Source organism: Oncorhynchus tshawytscha, linkage group LG05, assembly GCF_018296145.1.
Source record: "Oncorhynchus tshawytscha isolate Ot180627B linkage group LG05, Otsh_v2.0, whole genome shotgun sequence".
In the NCBI taxonomy this organism is placed as follows: domain Eukaryota; kingdom Metazoa; phylum Chordata; class Actinopteri; order Salmoniformes; family Salmonidae; genus Oncorhynchus; species Oncorhynchus tshawytscha.
The window spans coordinates 59,872,204-59,894,152 of record NC_056433.1 but is presented as its reverse complement, the minus strand read 5'-3'; the positions used below and the strand labels follow the sequence as shown (position 1 = coordinate 59,894,152).

Below are 21,949 nucleotides of genomic sequence, written 5' to 3'. Positions count from 1 at the left end.
AAACCTTTACAGATGCACAATCGAGAGCATCCTGTCGGGCTGTATCACCACCTGGTATGGCAACTGCTCCGCCCACAACCGTAAGTCTCTCCAGAGGGTGGTGCGGTCTGCCCAACGGGGGTAAACTACCTGCTCTCCAGGACACCTACACCTCCCGATGTCACAGGAAGGCCAAAAAGATCATCAAGGACAATAACCACCCATCACTAAACAGCTATTATTTTTTTTTATTCCTGGTAGATGCCAATGCTGTAGAGATATGCTTAGCGGACTGAAACTTCACTGTTGTAGGCATAATCAAATCAAATTGTATTGGTCACATACACATATTTAGCATATTTGCGGGTGTAGCGAAATGCTTGTGTTCCGAGCTCCAACAGTGCAGTAATATCTCACAATTCACAACAATACCTAATTGTGAAGTAAACTTAACTAAGGAGCAATATAGAAGGGAAACTTTTAACTTGAAAACGTACAGGATACCTCTTTCCGGTTTACCTGACTTCCGTTTTTTCTATACTGTGTTATGTTTGTTCGCGTAGCACTCCTTACAGGCCGTTTGGTGTACGGTTTTTTTGGGGGGGGGATGAGATGAAATCTCCAACTGTGAAAGGTATTATAGTACATCATTATTGCAACACAACAAGATTTGTTCAAGCCTAAAATGTTAGTCCGTAATCGTAATATGGTGTTTTGCATGTTCACAGATTAAATGTAACGTTTACGTTACATGTTTCACGCATTGCTTTTCTTACTATCCTAACAATTTAGATATGGATTTTCTAACGATACGTACATTCCATCTTTTGGCAGATATTTCGCTCCATAGTATGACAGGTTTGAATGGACAGAGGTTTGAAGAATGCCATCATTAACGACCACTCTCTTATAATCGCAAATTTACGGCGTCACTGATGTTCTTCTACCCACTATTGCCCATATTTTGGGCTGTTTCTGCAAAGGCAGATTTCTTTCAATTTGAAAGTATTTCTAATGTATCTACGTATTATTTCAATTATATTTATTGTAATATATGGGAAGGGGAGTGTCAACAGAATCAAGATGATGCGACTCAGCAAGGTATGGTGTTAATTTATTTTCTACAAGTTTTTAAAAAAAACAATGTTTTCTGTAGAAATATCAAAATTTGAGGCCGTAATTCCAAGTCTGGGAAACAGACGCACTGGAGCTTGTTCTTGTCACTGACTGTCCATAGGAATTATTTGTAAGGCATAAATTCGTTTTTACACAGGACAAAACTATTTTTATTACAATGCAGAGATCGTAAGCAACGATGATTATCTAGTTCATTCAAACATAGAGGGAATGTCTTATTTAATTTATTATCCGGTGAGGATATGTAAAAGCGTTAGCATTTTCCCTTGCAAACTTGCCTTGAGCAGAAATGATAGTGTTGTTTAAATGATTGCAACAGCTATGTCTAACTCTGCATTACACGTGTACACTGTACATTTGTGTGGCCATTTTAGTACCTACTAGGGACCTATGGGCAGCATTCCCTCAAGACTATATCAGTTTGCTGTCACAGTGGTATTGCAGCCTGGGACAGTGCTGTGAATCAGGGGATTGTCGGATAACAAATAATATTACAGGTAAGATTAAGTCATATTGAGGCAATATTTATAGTAATGCATGTTCCACCAGCTATGTCATTTTTTGTGCAGTGCTCATTTTGATGTTTTGTTTCAGGTCTGGCTAGTGATCTACAGCTAAAGCTTCATGGGCAGCACCTTGCCCAATCAGTGGTTCTGAAGGCTGTGCAGGGCTTCATCAGTAACCCTGAATCCAATAAGCCATTGACCCTCTCCTTCCATGGCTGCTCCGGCACGGGCAAGAACTTTGTGACCCGGATTGTAGCTGACAACTTGTACCGGGACGGGGTGAAGAGCGAGTGTGTGCGTCTGTTCATCGCCCCATTCCATTTCCCCCATGCCAGACTAGTGGACACGTACAAGGTGAGCCTAGCTGTTGGTACATACATGACTCCTCTCTGCCAGGAACATGTGCAGAACAGAACTATGTTGTGAATATGGGTTAATAGATTATATAATTAATCTTTTGAGTCCCTGTTTTATTGCCATGCATTGTCAACATTCATGGAGTAGAACTACCTAAATATTTAGTTTAAAAATAAAATGTTAACTTTGACATTTTCCAGGTCACCACCTAAATAAAAGTTATTGGAACTCACACCAGCTAGGCACCCTTCCAACCAACTATAAACTCAATGTTAAATTGCATAATATTTCAAAATGATAGTGATGCAATTGATTCAATTACACAACTCGATCTTGACCAAAGTAGGAATTAAACAAATATACAATAGTATGTCCAAACTTATTATACTTATACAAATTATTGAGTGCCATTTTTTGTGGATAAAAAATGTAGAATAATACATGGAATGCTTGTGCATATTTTAATCTCGTGAATATATTGCACATCTGTCTTAAATGGGAATGAGTGAGAGGTGATATTTTTGTGCTCACCATAGCACTCTCTTTCCAGGGCCAGCTCAGAGAAGCTATCCGGGACATGGTGCTGCGTTGCCCACAGACACTTTTCATCTTTGATGAAGCTGAGAAACTGCACCCCGGCCTTATAGATGCTATCAAGCCCTATATGGACCATTATGACAATGTGGATGGGGTCAGCTATAGGAGGGCTGTCTTCTTATTCCTCAGGTTAGCCATATATACCCTTTAAATTATTGAGAGGCCTCTTCCACTAACTCATGTAAGGAAACCCAACTGACCCTAATCAAGATATGTTGTAATAATTATTTGTAGTAATATAGGTACGACCACCGTCAACGATGTGGCCTTGGACTTCTGGCACTCAGGGCAAAACAGAGAGGACATTGGGATGGAGGACTTGGAACACCGGCTACGTGCTGAAGCTATGGATTCTCAAGGTACCAACAGTGGCTTTACAATCACACACTCATTCTCAGGTTTTAGGTATAGAGCATTTGGAAAGTATTTAGACCCCTTTACTTTTTCCACATTTGTTACATTACAGCCTTATTCTAAAATGGATTAAAATTGTTTATTTTCCCTTGTCAATCTACATAAAGACAAAGCAAAAACAGTTTTTTATACATTTTTGCAAATTTATCAAATAAATAAACTAAACATCACATTTACGTAAGTATTCAGACCCTTTAATCAGTACTTTGTTGAATCACCTTTGGCAGCGATTAAAGCCTCTTGGGTATTAAGCCACAATCTTGGCTGGCACAACTGTATTTGGGGAGTTTCTCCCATTCTTCTCTGTCAGGTTGGATGGGGAGAGTCGCTGCACAGCTATATTCAGGTCTCCAGAAATGTTTGATCGGGTTCAAGTCCGGGAACACTTTCCAAATGCACTGTAAATACATTTTTCACAGAGCAAGATTGAAGATGTTTTTCTCATAAACGCTACTACACTGTTAACACAAAAACAAATAGTTTGCAAAATACAGAATACTAATTAGAAATAGATTAAAACATTTTGAATTACATAACATGTTTTGATGTAAAATACCTTTCTCGAATTGTGGATTTACCAGTTTGTCTGCTTTCCAGGAGGCTTTGCACAGAGTGAACTGATGTCAGGTCACCTTATTGACTTCTTTGTGCCCTTCCTACCTCTGGAGTACCGTCATGTCAAGCTCTGTGCCCGTGATGCCTATGCAGCGCGGGGTCTGGAGCCAGACGAGGGAACGCTGGACGAAGTGGCGAAGGCCATGCTATATACACCCAAGGAGGAGAGGCTGTTCTCTGCCCAAGGCTGCAAATCCATACCACAGAGGATCAATTTCTTCCTACCCTAAACAGACCAATGCAACCCAGGAAACACATGAACAGTGTTTTGGCAAAAAGGAAAAAGTATGTCCTGACACATTGAACATTTCTGCAATGGCACATGTCAATCGAACATGTGGTATGCCCACTCTTCACCCTACACTGCCAAGAAAGGAAGCATAGAGCATCTGGCTATAGTAAGATTCAATCTGATAACGAAGAGATTTTAGAGTGCATTTTCCACTTCCTCATTAGACAATTTTTATGCAATTATTTTTACGTGAAGCTCAGGTCAACTCTAGTATTATTATTTGCATGTACAGTACCAGTCAAATGTTTGGACACACCTACTCATTCAAGGGTTTTTCTTTATTTGTACTTTTTTTCCTACATAATAGAATACATATAATATATGTAGAATAATAGTGAAGACATCAAAATTCTGAAATAACATATGGAATCATGTAGTAAGCCAAAGTGTTAAAAATCAAATTATATTTGATTCTTCAAAGTAGCCACCCTTTGCCTTGATGACAGCTTTGCACACTCTTGCAATTCTCTCAACCAGCTTCATGAGGTAGTCACCTGGAATGCATTTTAATTAACAGGTGTGCCTTGTTAAAAGTTAATTTGTGGATTTTTTTCCCTTAATGCGTTTGAGCCAACCAGTTGTGTTGTGACATGGTAGGGGTGGTATACAGAAGATGGCCTTATTTGGTAAAAGACCAAGTCCATATTATGGCAAGAACAGATCAAATAAGAAAAGAGGAATGACATAAAAGTCAGTCAATCTGGAAAATGTCAAGAACTTTGAAAGTTTCTTCAAGTGCAGTTTCAAAAACCATTAGGTGTTATGATGAAACTGGCTCTCATGAGGACTGCCACAGGAAAGGAAGACCCAGAGCTACCTCTGTTGAAGAGGATAAGTTCATTAGCGCTATCAAGATGGCGCCGACAGAGGGTCATCACACCTCTAGTCCTTAGGAAACAATACAGTATTTCAGTTTTTTTTTTTTTTTTAAATTTTTTTAACGTTGTTAGGCCAGAAAATCTTTAGTGTTATTACATACAGCCGGAAAGAAATAGAGGATATCAGAGCGACGGCAACTTACCAACATTACGTCCAGGAATATGACTTTCTCGAAGCGGATCCTTTGTTTGCACTGCAACCCAGGGCGTTGGATCTCATTCCAGAGGCCGACCCAAAGCAACGTCTCCGCAGAAGAGGTAGACGGAGCAGCCTCCTGGTCAGACTTTGGAGGCTTGCACACCACCCACCGCTTCCGATTATATTACTCGCCAATGTCCAGTCTCTAGATAACAAGGAAGATGAAATTTGGCAAGGGTTGCATCGGTCCCCCCCTCTCCTTCTCGGTGGCCGATGTAAGACATTTAAACGTGTTAACCCTCGCAAGGCTGCCAGCCCAGACGGCATCCCTAGCCGTGTCCTCAGAGCATGGTGCAGACCAACTAGCTGGTGTGTTTACGGACATATTCAATCTCTCCCTATCCCTGTCTGCTGTCCCCACATGCTTCAAGATGGCCACCATTGTTCCTGTACCCAAGAAGGCTAAGGTAACACAACTAAATTACTATCTCCCCGTAGCACTCACTTCTGTCATCATGAAGTACTTTGAGAGACGAGTCAAGGATCATATCACCCCCACCTTACCTGCCACCAAGGACCCACTTTAATTTGCTTACTGCCCCAATAGGTCCACAGATGATGCAATTGCCATCACACTGCCCTATCCCATCTGGACTAGAGGAATACCTATGTAAGAATGTTGTTCATTGACTACAGCTCAGCATTCAACAACATAGTACCCTCCAAGCTCATCGTTAAGCTTGAGGCCCTGGGTCTCAACCCCGCCCTGTGCAATTGGGTCCTGGACTACCTGACGGGCCGCCCCCAGGTGGTGAAGGGAGGAAACAACATCTGCACTTTGCTGTTCCTCAACACTGGGGCCCCACAAGGGTGTGTGCTCAGCCCCCTCCTGTACTCCCTGTTCACCCATGCCTGCGTGGCCATGCACGCTTCCAACTCAATCATCAAGTTTGCAGACGACACAACAGTAGTGGGTTTGATTGCCAACAACAACAAGAAAGCCTACAGGGAGGACGTGAGGGCACTCGAGAGTGTGGTGTCCGTAAAACAACCTCTCACTCAACGTCAACAAAACAAAGTTAATGTTTGTAGACTTCAGTAAATAGCAGTGGGCGCACCCCCCTATCCACATCGACGAGACAGCAGTGGAGAAGGTGCGTTCCTTTGCGTACACATCACGGACAAACTGAAATGGTCCACCAACACACACAGTGTGGCGAAGACAGCACCTATTCAACCTCAGGAGGCTAAAGAAATTTGGTTTGTCACCTATAACCCTCACAAACTTTTACAGATGCACAATTGAGAGCATCCTGTCTGGCTGTATCACTGCCTGGTACGGAAACTGCACCGCCCACAACTGCAAGGGTCTCCAGAGAGTGGTGTGGTCTGCCCAACGCATCACCGGGTGCAAACTACCTGCCCTCCAGGACACCTACACCACCCGATGTCACAGGAAGGCCATAAAGATCATCAAGGACAACAACCACCCGAGCCACTGCCTGTTCATCCCGCTATCATCCAGAAGGCGAGGTCAGTACAGGTGCATCAAAGCTGTGACCGAGAGACTGAAAAACAGCTTCTATCTCAGGGCCATCAGACTGTTAAACAGCCATCACTAACACAGAGAGGCTGCTGCCTACATACAGACTTGAAATCCTTGGCCACATTAATAAATGGATCACTAGTCACTTTAATAATGGCACTTCAATAATGTTTACATATCTTGCATTACTCATCTCATGTATATACTGTAATTTATACCATCTACTGCATCTTGCCTATGCTGCTCGGTCATCGCTCATATATATATATATATATATATATGTATTCTTATTCCATCCCTTTACTTAGATTTGTGTGTATTAGGTAGTTGTGGTGGAATTGTTAGTTTACTTGTTATATATATTACTGCACTGTCGGAACTAAAAACACAAGCATTTCACTACACTCGCAGAAACATCTGCTAACCATGTGTATGTGACCAATACAATTTTATTTGATGTAGAGTTAACTGCACCTCAGATTGCAGCATAAATAAATGCTTTACAGAGTTCAAGTAACAGACACATCTCAACATCAACTGTTCAAAGGCGACTGCGTGAACCAGACCTTCATGGTCGAATTGCTGCAAAGACACCACCTCTAAAGGACACCAATTTAAAAAAAGAGACTTGCTTGGGCCAAGAAACACAAGCAATGTACATTAGACTCCGTGAATCATGGAGGAGGAGGTGTGATGGTGTGAGGATGCTTTGGCCTCCACAATCACCCAACCTCAACCCAAATGAGATGGTTTGGGATGAGTTGGACCGCAGACTGAAGGAAAAGCAGCCAACAAGTGCTCAGCAAATGTGGGAACTCCTTCAAGAGTGTTGGATAATCTTTCCAGGTGTAGCTGGTTGAGAGAATTCAAGAGTGTGCAAATCTGTCAAGGCAAAGGGTGGCTACTTTGAAGAATCTCAAATATAAAATAATTTGTATTTGTTAACACTTTTTTTGGTTACTACATGATTCCGTATGTGTTATTTCATAGTTTTGATGTCTTCACTATTATTCTTCAATGTAGGAAATAGTCAAAATAAAGAAAAACCCCTGAATTAGTCGGTGTGTCAACTTTTGTGTGGTACTGTATATCCTTTTGTTTTGTTGGTACTGATGATATATTACAACTATCTGCTTAAGCAGTGGTAGGTACATTCAATGCAAAGGAAGAAATACTGTAAATTGCAGCAAACTAGACTAAATATAATTAAATTAACTTTTGAAGGGCATGTTAATGATTATTCTAGAATTGTATAGAGATGACTTGTTTTACAGGTTGATTAAATATTTACAGGTTAACAGTGTGACATCACTTAAAATAATTTATAACCTGTTCAATAATTACAATTCAGGTTTGAAGAAAGTAGTATTGATGTGCAATTGTACAGGCAACTGCTTATTGTTGAAATGGTTACGGAACTACAGTGCATTCGGAAATTATTCGGACCCCTTGAATTTTTACCCAAATTTAACGTTACAGTCTTATTCTAAAATGTATTAAATAGCTTTTTTCCTCATCAATTTACACACAATACCCCATAATGAAAAAAGAATGTTGCACATTCCTTAAAAATAAAAATCTCATTTTTTATTATTTTTATTTTACCTTTATTTAACCAGGCAAGTCGGTTAAGAACAAATTCTTATTTTCAATGAGTATTCAGACCCTTTCCTCAGTACCTTGTTGAAGCACCTTTGGCAGCGATTACAGCCTTGAGTCTTCTTGGAAATGATGGTACAAGCTTGGCACACCTGTATTTGGGGAGTTTTTCCAATTCTTCTCTCTCGATCTGTCCGGTTGGATGGGGAGCAGCGCTGCACGGCTATTTTCAGGTTTCTCCAAAGATCAGGTTAAAGTCCGGGCTCTGGCTGAGCCACTAAAGGACACTCGGAGAATGGTCCTGAACCCACTCCTGCGCTGTCTTGTCTGTGTGCTTAGGGTTGTTGTCCTGTTGGAAGGTGAACCTTCACCCCAGTCTGAGGTCCTGAGGGCTCTGAAGCAGGTTTTCATCAAGGATCTCTCTGTACTAGAGGTCGACCATCTTTCCCTCGATCCTGACTAGTCTCCCAGTCCCTGCCACTGAATAACATCCCCACAGCATAATTCTGCCGCCGTGCTTCACCGTAGGGATGGTGCCAGGTTTCCTCCAGAATTGGCATTCAGGCCAAAGAGTTCAATCTTGGTTTCAACAGACCAAATTATCTTTTTTCTCAGAGTCCTTTAGGTGACTTTTGGCAAACTCCAAGCGGGCTGTCATGTGCCTTTTTCTGAGAAGTGGCTTCCGTCTGGCCACTACCATAAAGGCCTGATTGGTGGAGTGCTGCAGGGATGGTTGTCCTTCTGGAAGGTTCTATCTCCACAGAAGAAATCTGGAGCTCTGTCAGCGTGACCATCGGGTTCTTGGTCCCCTCCCTGACCAAGGCCCTTCTCCCCGATTGCTCAGTTTGGCCGGGCAGCCAGCTCTAGGAAGAGTCTTGGTGTTTCCAAACTTCTTCCATTTAAGAATGATGGAGTGTTCTTGGGGATTTCAATGATGCATACATTTTCTCGGAGCTCTACGGACAATCCCTTTGACCTCATGTCTTGGTTTTTGCTCTGACATGCACTGTCAACTGTGGGACATTATATAGATAGGTGTGTGCATTTCCAAAACATGTCCAATCAATTGAATTTACCACAGGTGGACTCCAATCGTGTTGTAGAAACATCTCAATAGAGACAGTAGATCTACCTGGTCTGTCAAAATATAATAGAGACAGTAGATCTAGCTGGTCTGATCAATGAATCTAGCTGATCCGGGGACTGGGGTGATGCCTCTTGCACTGAGATGCAGTGCCTTAGACCGCTGCGGCACTCAGGAGCCCATTATTATAATCTGATTATTCCAATGATGTTTTGATGCTTTTTTTTTGTCCATTTTTATGTGTTACTTGCACAATACACCTCCTAATTATAATTAGCAAGTACATACATATCAAGTTTTTCTAAGTGTTCCATTGTCTGTACATGTGCTGTACATTTTACTGCCTGTTTTTCCGTCATTGTAAAAAGTGTTAGCATATTGACTGCACATTTTTGGTTTTGTAAGAAACTGTGAGGTTGCGTTATGAATAGGATATGATTTATGATAGTGTCGTCCTCCATAATTTCTGCTATTTAATGACCTCTGTCCAGATTATTGTGTGTGTAAAAAAAAAAAAGAAAAAAAGTTGTCTCTCAGATCAGGCAAACAAAGTGGCTGCAAAAGAAAGAGAAAGTATGCTGTGCCAGATGGATTGTAAGTTACTTTAGACTAATAAAGCATCCTTGATTAATTTGAGTCAGTTTACTGTGAATCTAAAACCTGCACTCATAATAAATTGTGGGCTGATTATTTCACCTCAGTTGATTCCCATCAGCATGCTTCAGTTCTGCTGGCACCTAGCCAAACTCTATGGAGGTAAAAGAGTGAATTAATTATACAAGCATGTAAAATATGAGTTGTACCTGTATACTGAGTTTGTAGTTGCAAAAAACATTTGCAAACATGGAACTTCTTTTGAGAATAAATACAACACGAGCTCATAACATGTGTGAATAAATACAACACTTCCAAACATGTAAGTTAATATGTGAATAAATTCAATAAGATTTGCAAGCATGCTACATTTCAGAATGAATGCGACTCATTTACTAAACTTGCAACTGGTGAATTTTCTGTGAATCAAAACTACATTTGTCGATGTTGAATCTGTGCGCTCAGAGTATTTATGCAGAAGTTGGATCTAGTGGATAAATGGAATGAGACGTTTTCGGTTGAGAGATCCTATATCTGGTGTAACAAAACATGTACTAGATGTTTATGTATTGACAGTTGGATGGTTTCAGAGGGCTTACGAAAGGATGTTTCTGTTCATATTCTTGACATGCCTATAACAGACCATAGAGCTATTTGCATACAAGCTCAAATATTTCCCTTTAATGATAGTCAGTGCAAGGCTTTATAATGGAAACTTAATAGCTCCATATTAAAAGATGAAATAGTCTAATTTGATATCATAGGATGCATTATACCTTTTTGGAATAAGGTCCAGAGTGAAAGTCTCCAAAGAACAAACTGGGAAGTTCTAAAGTTTGTAATGGCTAAATATTTAAGAGAAAATAGCAGTGATCTTGCGAAGATTTGCTCTTCCAGAGACCTAATAGTCTTTCAGATACAGATAAAGCAGAGTTAATTAAGGAACAGGAGAAGAGGGTGCTTTCATCAAGGAGGAAAGCAGAACTCTGCTTATTTTTTCAGACTGGAGAAAGTTCACTCTAAAACTAACTCTTTTGAACAGTTAAAGGTGAATAATATGATCTAGGACAATTGCCAACTACTGTGCCAATGTTTTACACCTCTAGGTAGTGTGAGGAGTCTGCAGCTCTGTTCTTTGATTCTCTTGGAAATGTTGTGTCTATTGATTCTTCTGATCAGGAATTATGTGATAATCCCATCTCCTTAGAGGAAATTATAGAGGCTATTGATCACTTTCAACTGAACAAATCCCCTGGGGTTGATGGTAATACTACCATCAACAGAATTCTGCAGAAGTTTTTCCAAAGAATTGGCCTTCTTTCTATTGGAAGTGAACTCTGAAGTACAGCCAATGAAGCACTCCCTCCCACTCTAACGCAAGGTTTAATCACTCTAACTCCTAAACCTAAAAAATACTTGTTACTCATTGATAATCAGTGTCCAATTTGCCTTTTAAGTAACTATTATAAGCTAATAGCGCTTGTCAAATCAAATGTATTTATATAGCCCTTCTTACATTAGCTGATATCTCAAAGTGCTGTACAGAAACCCAGCCTCAAACCACAAACAGCAAGAAATGCAGGTGTAGAAGCACGGTGGCTAGGAAAAACTCCCTAGAAAGGCCAAAACCTAGGAAGAAACCTAGAGAGGAACCAGGCTATGAGGGGTGGCCAGTCCTCTGCTGGCTCTGCCGGGTGGAGATTATAACAGAACATGGCCAAGATGTTCAAATGTTCATAAATGACCAGCAGGGTCAAATAATAATAATCACAGTAGTTGTCGAGGGTGCAGCAATTCAGCACCTCAGGAGTAAATGTCAGTTGGCTTTTCATAGCCGATCATTAAGAGGATCTCTACCACTCCTGTCTCTATAGAGTTGAAAGCAGCATGTCTGAGACAAGTAACACGTCCGGTGAACAGGTCAGGATTTCATAGCCGCAGGCAGAACAGTTGAAACTGGAGCAGCAGCACGGTCAGGTGGACTGGGGACAGCAAGGAGTCTTCATGCCAGGTAGTCCTGAGACATGGTCCTAAGGCTCAGGTCCTCCGAGAGAGAGAGAGAAAGAGAGAATTAAAGAGAGCATACTTAAATTCACACAGGACACCGGATAAGGATAAAAAACTGACCCTAGCCCCCCGACACATAAACTGCTGCAGCATAAATACTGGAGGCCGAGACAGGAGGGGTCAGGAGACACTGTGGCCCCATCCGATGATACCCCCGGACAGGGCCAAACAGGAAGGATATAACCCCACCCACTTTGCCAAAGCACAGCCCACACCACAAGAGGGATATCTTCAACCACCAACTCACCATCCTGAGACAAGGTCGAGTATAGCCCACAAAGATCTCCGCCACGGCACAACCCAAGGGGGGGCGCCAACCCAGACAGGAAGATCACATCAGTGACTCAACCCACTCAAGTGACGCACCCCTCCTAGGGACGGCATGAAAGAGCACCAGTAAGCCAGTGACTCAGCCCCTGTAATAGGGTTAGAGGCAGAGAGTCCCAGTGGAAAGAGGGGAACCGGCCAGGCAGAGACAACAAGGGCGGTTTGTTGCTCCAGAGCCTTTCCGTTCACCTTCACACTCCTGGGCCAGACTACACTCAATCATATGACCCACTGAAGAGATGAGTCTTCAGTAAAGACTTAAAGGTTTAGACCTTTAAGAGTCTATGTCTCTCACATGGGTAGGCAGACCATTCCATAAAAATGGAGCTCTATAGGAGAAAGCCCTGCCTCCAGCTGTTTGTTTAGAAATTCTACGGACAATTAGGAGGCCTGCGTCTTGTGACCGTAGCGTACGTGTAGGTATGTACGGCAGGACCAAATCAGAGAGATAGGTAGGAGCAAGCCCATGTAATTATTTGTAGGTTAGCAGTAAAACCTTGAAATCAGCCCTTGCCTTAACAGGAAGCCAGTGTAGGGAGGCTAGCACTGGAGTAATATGATCCATTTTTTTTGTTCTAGTCAGGATTCTAGCAGCCGTATTTAGCACTAACTGAAGTTTATTTAGTGCTTTATCCGGGTAGCCGGAAAGTAGAGCATTGCAGTAGTCTAACCTAGAAGTAACAAAAGCATGGATTCATTTTTCTGCATCATTTTTGGACATAAAGTTTCTGATTTTTGCAATGTTACGTAGAGGGAAAAAAGCTGTCCTTGAAACAGTCTTGATATGTTCGTCAAAAGAGAGATCAGGGTCCAGAGTAACGCCAAGGTCCTTCACAGTTTTATTTGAGATGACTGTACAACCATTAAGATTAATTGTCAAATTCAACAGAAGATCTCTTTGTTTCTTGGGACCTAGAACAAGCATCTCTGTTTTGTCCGAGTTTAAAAGTAGAACATTTGCAGCCATCCACTTCCTTATGTCTGAAACACAGACTTTTAGCGAGGGCAATTTTTTCTGGCTTCACCATGTTTCATTGAAATGTACAGCTGTGTGTCATCCGCATAGCAGTGAAAGTTAATATTATGTTTTTCGAATGACATCCCCAAGAGGTAAAATATATAGTGAAAACAATAATGGTCCTAAAACGGAACCTTGAGGAACACCGAAATTTACAGTTGATTTGTCAGAGGACAAACCATTCACAGAGACAAACTGATATCTTTCCGACAGATAAGATCTAAACCAGGCCAGAACTTATCCTTGCTAAATGATTAAGGGCTGTTTTGGATGCCATTATAGAGGAGACCCAGTCAGGGTTTATTAAAAACTCTATGGAGGTAAAATAGTGACTTAATTATACAAGCATGTAAAGTATAATTTTCCAATGTAAAATATGAGTTTATGAAAAATAGACTAGTAATCTAGAATAATGTCAGACTGATATTAGAGATCATAGATTACTCATGTGTTCTCTGATGAGAGTTTTATACTATTTTAGGATTTTTAGAAAGCCTTTGATACAGTAGAACATTACATTTTATGCCCTTAAAAAATGTGGCTTTGGAGAGCTACTGTATTTTGTCAAATTATTAAAGCTCTGTATACATATGATAATATCTCTATCAAATTGAAAGCATGTACCTCTCCAAGGTTTGAATTCATTCAGGGTACAGACAAGGGTGTCCAATTTCACCTGATCTTTTTCTATTAGCCACACAGTTTATTACTTCTCATATCAAGACAAGTGTTTTAAAGGGTATTTATATTGCAGACAGGGAGATTATTAGTCAGTTAGCGGATGACACCACCCTCTTCTTAAATTATTAATCTCAGATTCCAACTGTGCTTAATGGGATTCATTCATTATCTAAAGCATCTGGTATGTTGCCAGTTAAAAACTGTGATATGCCCTCAATCAGATAAGCAAGATACTTTTTTATTTTGTATGGAAGAACAGGACACATTATATCAAAAAAATCTGCCATTATGAATACTTGTGAAGAGGGTGGTCTCAATTTTCTTGATTTTCCCTCTTGAATAACACTTTAAAGATGAATTGGATTAAGCAACTCCTGAATAATCCTACCTCTATATGTAATTTTATCTCTCAGTATGTTTTTTCTCATTTAGGTGGCCTCAAATTTCTACAGTATTGAAAAAATACCAACTAATTTATTTAATTTCCATAATTTCCTTCCCTTTTAGCATGGTCTTTGATCTACAAGCACAATTTTTCTCCCCACAAATATTTTATCTGCAACTATGGAGATATATTATACAAAGGCAAGTCCTTGTTTTTTTAATAATGTTTCCCGAAACAATATTATATTGGTGATTCAACTCCTCAATGGTATTTTATTTAATTATGCTGAATTTTTAGCTTTCATAAAATACTGATCACTCCAAAGGAATTTGCTGTAGTTTTTGATTGATTTTTTATTTCACCTTTATTTAAACAGGTAGGCTAGTTGAGAACAAGTTCTCATTTGCAACTGCGACCCGGCCAAGATAAAGCATAGCAGTGTGAACAGACAACACAGAGTTACACATGGAGTAAACAATTAACAAGTCAATAACACAGTAGAAAAAAAGAGTCTATATACATTGTGTGCAAAAGGCATGAGGAGGTAGGCGAATAATTACAATTTTGCAGATTAACACTGGAGTGATAAATGATCAGATGGTCATGTACAGGTAAAGATATTGGTGTGCAAAAGAGCAGAAAAGTAAATAAATATAAACAGTATGGGGATGAGGTAGGTCAAATTGGGTGGGCTATTTACCGTTAGACTATGTCCAGCTGCAGCGATCGGTTAGCTGCTCAGATAGCAGATGTTTGAATTTGGTGAGGGAGATAAAAGTCTCCAACTTCAGCGATTTTTGCAATTCATTCCAGTCACAGGCAGCAGAGAACTGGAATGAAAGGCGGCCAAATGAGGTGTTGGCTTTAGGGATGATCAGTGAGATACACCTGCTGGAGCGCATGCTACGGGTGGGTGTTGCCATCGTGACCAGTGAACTGAGATAAGGCGGAGCTTTACCTAGCATGGACTTGTAGATGACCTGGAGCCAGTGGGTCTGGCGACGAATATTGTAGCGAGGGCAAGCCGACTAGAGCATACAGGTCGCAGTGGTGGATGGTATAAGGTGCTTTAGTGACAAAACGGATGGCACTGTGATAAACTGCATCCAGTTTGCTGAGTAGAGTATTGGAAGCTATTTTGTAGATGACATCGCCGAAGTCGAGGATCGGTAGGATAGTCAGTTTTATTAGGGTAAGTTTGGCGGCGTGAGTGAAGGAGGCTTTGTTGCGGAATAGAAAGCAGACTCTAGATTTGATTTTAGATTGGAGATGTTTGATATGAGTCTGGAAGGAGAGTTTACAGTCTAGCCAGACACCTAGGTACTTATAGATGTCAACATATTCTAGGTCAGAACCATCCAGGGTGGTGATGCTAGTCGGGCATGCGGGTTCAGGCAGCGAACGGTTTTACTAGCGTTTAAGAGCAGTTGGAGGCCACGGAAGGGGTGTTGTATGGCATTGAAGCTCGTTTGGAGGTTAGATAGCACAGTGCCCAAGGATGGGCCGGAGGTATACAGAATGGTGTCGTCTGCGTAGAGGTGGATCAGGGAATCGCCCGCAGCAAGAGCAACATCATTGATATATACAGAGAAAAGAGTCGGCCCGAGAATTGAACCCTGTGGCACCCCCACAGAGACTGCCAGAGGACCGGACAGCATGCCCTCCTATTTGACACACTGAATTCTGTCTGCAAAGTAGTTGGTGAACCAGGCAAGGCAGTCATTAGAAAATCCGAGGCTACTGAGTCTGCCGATAAGAATATGGTAATTGACAGTCGAAAGCATTGGCAAGGTCGATGAAGACGGCTGCACAGTACTGTCTTTTATCAATGGCGGTTATGATATCGTTTAGTACCTTGAGCGTGGCTGAGGTGCACCTGTGACCGGCTCGGAAACCAGATTGCACACTGGAGAAGGTACGGTGGGATTCGAGATGCAATCCCCTCTGGAGTTATTGTACTTTTTAGGGATGTAGCCAAATCTATCCCCTCTTCTTTACCTTCTCTTGATACAGCTGACAGCAGGCAATATAGATTTCTCTCCTTCTGTTTTGAACAACATTCGGAAAATATATGCTCTATTTCAATGTGAAATAACTACCTACCCTCCAGGACACCTACACCACCCGATGCTACAGGAAGGCCATAAAGATCATCAAGGACATCAACCACCCGAGCCACTGCCTTTTCACCCCGCTGTCATCCAGAAGGCGAGGTCAGTACAGGTGCATCAAAGCTGGGACCGAGAGACTGAAAAACAGCTTCTATCTCAAGGCCATCAGACTGTTAAACAGCCACCACTAACATTGAGTGGCTACTGCCAACACACTGTCAATGACACTGACTCTACTCCAGCCACTTTAATAATGGGAATTGATGGGAAATTGTGTAAATATATCACTAGCCACTTTAAACAATGCTACCTTATATAATGTTACTTACCCTACATTATTCATCTCATATGCATACGTAGATACTGTACTCTATATCATCGACTGTATCCTTATGTAATACATGTATCACTAGCCACTTTAACTATGCCACTTGGTTTACATACTCATCTCATATGTATATACTGTACTCGATATCATCTACTGTATCTTGCCTATGCTGCTCTGTACCATCACTCATTCATATATCCTTATGTACATATTCTTTATCCCCTTACACTGTGTATAAGACAGTAGTTTTTTGGAATTGTTAGTTAGATTACTTGTTCGTTATTACTGCATTGTCGGAACTAGAAGCACAAGCATTTCGCTACACTCGCATTAACATCTGCTAACCATGTGTATGTGACCACTGTGTATAAGACAGTAGTTTTTTGGAATTGTTAGTTAGATTACTTGTTCGTTATTACTGCATTGTCGGAACTAGAAGCACAAGCATTTCGCTACACTCGCATTAACATCTGCTAACCATGTGTATGTGACAAATAAAATTGGATTGGATTTGATTTGATTTGATGTTGTTTCAGTCCCATACCTCATGTCTTTCTAGAATGGCCTTTCTTTTTTTTGGTCTCTTTCTCAGAAATGTCTTTTAACTAATGAGATTAAAGATATTTATTCTAAATTAATCCATAAGTGCTACACTACTAAACATTATCTTGAAAAGTTTTTTTTTTTTAAGAAAGAAAAAAAACATGTTTTTTATACCTCCTGTAATTAACAACTACTAACAAATTGGTATTGCTCTTTTACCTGGAAGCTGTGGCAAGATATTATAAGATTTGTTTTAGATCAAATACATGCAAATATTTCCCTTCTACTTGAAAATGTGATATTTGGTTTACAAAGTATATTAATGTATATGCAAAGCCTTTCTTCTTAAGTAACCTCATTGTTATTTTAGCTAAAATCCATATTCATAAATGTACATTTGAGTCAAAAGCCTCTTATTCTTTTTTTATGAAATTGAACAAAAATATTAACACAATTTCTTCTCAAAACAAAAAAGCAATCAAAACGTTGAAGTTCGTAAGTTTCACAAGGACTTTAAATAATGTATTGTCTTTATTCCCCTTACCATTGTTTGTATACTATGTTCTATACTCCGTTTGTTTTTCTATATTGTATATTTTAAATCGCTTTATAAAAAAAAAAAAGAAAAACTACTACCAGAATCACAGAAGGTGCACATGATTTATCGCAGCTGGCGGGTGTGTGGCGTGTTTTTTTCCTACCCATTCTACTGCATTCGTGCAAACTCTGCTCTCTCTTACCCCGGGCGCCGTGCGAGAGATAATATAGACCACCTACCCATTCCACTACTGAGGGGCGTTTGTGAAGCAAACGCGTGGTCAGCTGGCATTGGCTGAAACGATTTGTCCCATGCTTTTTTTCAATTAATTCGATTGGTTAAAGGTTGTTACGCTTCCTCCTGGAGCTGCTATCCAATGAAAACCAGACATCTGTTCGGAAACGAGAGACCATCAGCAGCGTTTGGGGCTTGCAGTAAGTACAGCATTTGAGGTCAGGATTTTGACCAATATAGCGTGTAACTAGCCATAGCTAGTTTTACTGCTAGATTTAGTGTCTATAAAATGTATGGTATTTATTTACTTTGTTAATTACATTTTCTATTTTAGAGGGTGTTTTTTTTAGCAAGCTGAAATGACAACCCTGTCGATGGTTTTGATGGCCGTATCGATCGTATCACTATTTGCTGAGTCCTCCATTTATTTCCGAGAACAATTTGAAGATGGGGGTAAGTTCTGAATAAATACTGAACCTTCCTGTTTTTTTTTTGTGGGGGGTTCGACATTTGAAATGTGGTGATTGGACTACATGTCATATGTTGGATGAGTGTCACAGAGACACAATTTCATAGCCTGCTCACTTTATGCAATATCAGCTTGACATGCTCAAAATGTAATTCACATTTAGCTGACATGTTCTGATTTAGTGATTACTCCTCCAAAACACCATCAATGGGTTGCATGCACTCCCTCTGCTCTTTTCCCAGATTAACTACACAGGTACATGGCCCTTGCCCGAGTGGCTATGCCCTCATTACTCAGGTGACTTACTTACACCTGACTTTTGAATAACATTTTGCAGATGCCTGGAAAAGCTGATGGGTGGAATCTAAACACAAGTCAGACTATGGGAAGTTTGTTCTCACTGCTGGGAAATTCTATGGCGACGTTGACAAAGACAAAGGTTCCTCTGTCATTTTGCCATTTAGGCTCCAGCAATAGAATCTGGTGCGTCTAGCTGTTTCTCAATAGGTTGACACTTGATATGAGTATTTCTTGAGCGTTTAAAACATTTCAGGCCTTCAAACCAGCCAGGATGCTCACTTTCACTCTGCATCCTCCCGCTTTGAGTCCGTCAGCAACAAAGACCAGCCACTGGTAATCCAGTTTACTGTGAAACATGAACAGAACATTGACTGTGGTGGAGGCTACCTCAAGTGTTTCCCAGCTGATCTCAACCAGGAGTAAATGCATGGAGAATCCACAAACAACATGTTTGGTAAGTATAAACATCCTATTTGTAACTGGGAACATTGGAAAGTAGGTTATGACTCACTTGTCACATTACTTTCTGTTTTGAGAGTCCCCTAGGTATTGTTCCCCGTGTTTGTCTCACTGTCTTGAGTTGCCTGGCTACTTTACACCACATACTATTGGCAGTGTGAAGTTAAATTCCTGTGTCTGTGTTTTGGCTGTCTTCGGTCCAGACATCTGTGGTCCAGGCACTAAGAAAGTGCTGAGAAGCCCTTTTGTCCATAAGCAATTCTGCTATATTTTCTAGTCAATGGTAAGTTAGATAATAAATACATGAGCTTCACCATCTTATCTGTTGAACATTTTTGCTATCCCACCTTTTTCTCAGTATTATGTTTTAAAAGTATTGGCCTTAAAGAAGTTAAAGAAACATTATTTTCTTTTTGCATGCAGTAACTTGTTTTGTGTGTTCCCTAGGATGATGAATATACCCACATGTACACACTGGTAGTCAATCCGGATAACACCTACGAGGTGGAGAACGACAACAAGAAAGTTGAGTCTGGAAGCCTAGAGGAGGACTGGGACTTCCTTCCCCCCCAAGAAGATTAAGGACCCTGATTCTGAGAAGCCAGATGACTGGGATGAGAGAGAACATTGATGATCCTGAAGACAAGAAACCAGAGGCATGTTAACAAGACTGCATGAATGCATGAGAACACTTCATTTTCTGTAGAAAATGCAGGTGACATTATTAAGCCACTGTTTCCTTTAGGACTGGGATGTGGCTGAGACTATCCCTGACCCTGATGCCAAGAAGCCTGATGACTGGAACGATGAGATGGATGGTGACTGGGAGCCTCCCATGGTCACGGACCCTGACTATAAGGTAGGCCTCCACAGTCGTTTGTACTTGTGGCCACAAGGATTTGGTGTGAATGTACTACACTTGGTGAAATGTGGTCTTGCCATTTTTACTAATTTGCCTATTTACTTGGATACATAGTGGGGGAAAAAATACTTTTGCACAGGGAACTAAGCACTTTCTGACATTGTTTTTCCCAGGGGGAGTGGAAGCCCAAACAGATTGACAATCCTGCCTACAAGGGGAAATGGGTGAACCCTGAAATTGACTACACTGCTGACCTTGAAATATGCCAGCATGGGGGTGATTGGATATGTGGCAGGTAGAGTGACTGACTCTCTAATCCTTGATTAATGTAACATGGTGTGTAGTGTTTAACTTTTACTATTCTTTTGACTTTAAAAAAAAATAAAAGTGAATGTTTATTTAAATCTCAACCAATGACCCTTTATCATTTTATAGGTGAAGTCGGGGACTATTTTTGACAATTTTCTCAATGACACAGCTTGCAGAAGAAGTAGGGAACGAGACATGGGGTGCAACGAAGGTAAGTCGATGGTCTCCTTTTTTTGTGATATACCATCAACTTTACCAGTTATGTTTAGATTGAGTTGTCATTATAATATGCCCTCTCTAAGAGGTGATGTGTGCATCGTCTCCTACCCTGTCAATAATTTTTTTGCTGTCTGCACAGGACCCTGAAAAGATGATGATGGACAGTCAGGAAGAGGAGAGAAACGGGATGCAGAAGAGATTAATAAAAAGGAGGGAGAAGAGGATGAAGAAACTGACTCTAAACACAAAGATGAGTTGTAAACCGGAACTTCTGAAAAGGAACCCTGTCTACTATGATCCATTGGCGCAAGGCTGAAGATGGGGCTTTGTTGGCCTTTCCGTTAATGATTGATGCTTCTCCCCCAAAACAAATGGGTAGCTATTGTTTTGCCTACATCACAAGGGAAGGGGTGAAAACTAAGGACAGCAATTAGTAATGTTTCCATGTTATGTTGATAATCTATAGGAGTTGAGATTTGGTTGAAGATTTATTGTTGAGGTTTTTTTTTAGCAGTGACATCCAGTAATTGTTTTTGAAAGTGAAGTTTACAACAATTTGAATCTCATCTCTGAAAACAATGTTCTTCTGCTAACTACATTGTTAAGTATATTGACCATCTCAAATTTCCTGACAATGTTTACCTCAATGCATTTTTCTTTTTTAATCTGACATTTTTGTTGAGTCTGTGCTACCTGATGTCTGGTAGGTGCTTGTACCCCAAACATGTATATGGCATTAGGATGGTGTGTCTCTCAACTGTTTTGGCTATGGTGTGAAAGTCTACTGACTATTCTTTTCTGCAGATTATTTTCAGCACTCATGGGGTCACTCTGTGTATTGGGTAGGCAGTTTTTACTAACTACTCAAGCTACCTTAAATCAAATGCACCTATTTTTTAAATTGAAAATAACAAAGATCAGACTGCATACATACAACTGTTAAGATGATCTAAAGCAGGAGTGTGATGCCTGACCATTGATATGTTCATTTTGGGGGAAATGTTTTTTTTTTTAAATTGGATTTTTTTTTTTTTTCCCTCTGATTTAATGTCAATGTTTCTGCACTGCTCTACCTTAAAGACTTGTCCCAATGCTGATTGGAAGTTGACCCTGTTAAACATTTTAGACTATGTATGGGGAGGCTGTTTTCATTTTATTGTGGAAGGAAGAAGTTCTTATACAGATTACTCTCCAATAATGCAACATAAAGGAAGTGACTCAATTTATTGTTTTGTCTCATTCTTATATATTCTATAACGCTCACCGTGTGTCGCGTAATTTGAGGGTAACTCCACCTTCCCCTGGATAAATTTGCAGCGTTGCAAACAGCCATTCATTACACTGGCATTAAACTCGTTCACA

The 21,949-nt window shown here is 40.5% G+C and overlaps 1 protein-coding gene and 1 pseudogene across 1 annotated transcript; both read left to right on the top strand.

Annotated features, from left to right (window-relative positions):
- The first annotated feature begins 448 nt into the window (after positions 1 to 448).
- LOC112251017 (torsin-1A) lies at positions 449 to 4,318 on the top strand. The gene is made up of 7 exons (XM_024421626.2): positions 449 to 613; positions 814 to 1,080; positions 1,491 to 1,613; positions 1,711 to 1,976; positions 2,530 to 2,705; positions 2,811 to 2,935; positions 3,588 to 4,318. Exons 2-7 carry the CDS (start codon positions 915 to 917, stop codon positions 3,833 to 3,835), a joined length of 1,104 nt encoding a protein of 367 aa, XP_024277394.1. The 5' UTR covers positions 449 to 613; positions 814 to 914; the 3' UTR covers positions 3,836 to 4,318.
- A 13,762-nt stretch (positions 4,319 to 18,080) lies between these two features.
- Positions 18,081 to 21,809, top strand: LOC112251016 (annotated as a pseudogene).
- Positions 21,810 to 21,949: the final 140 nt, after the last annotated feature.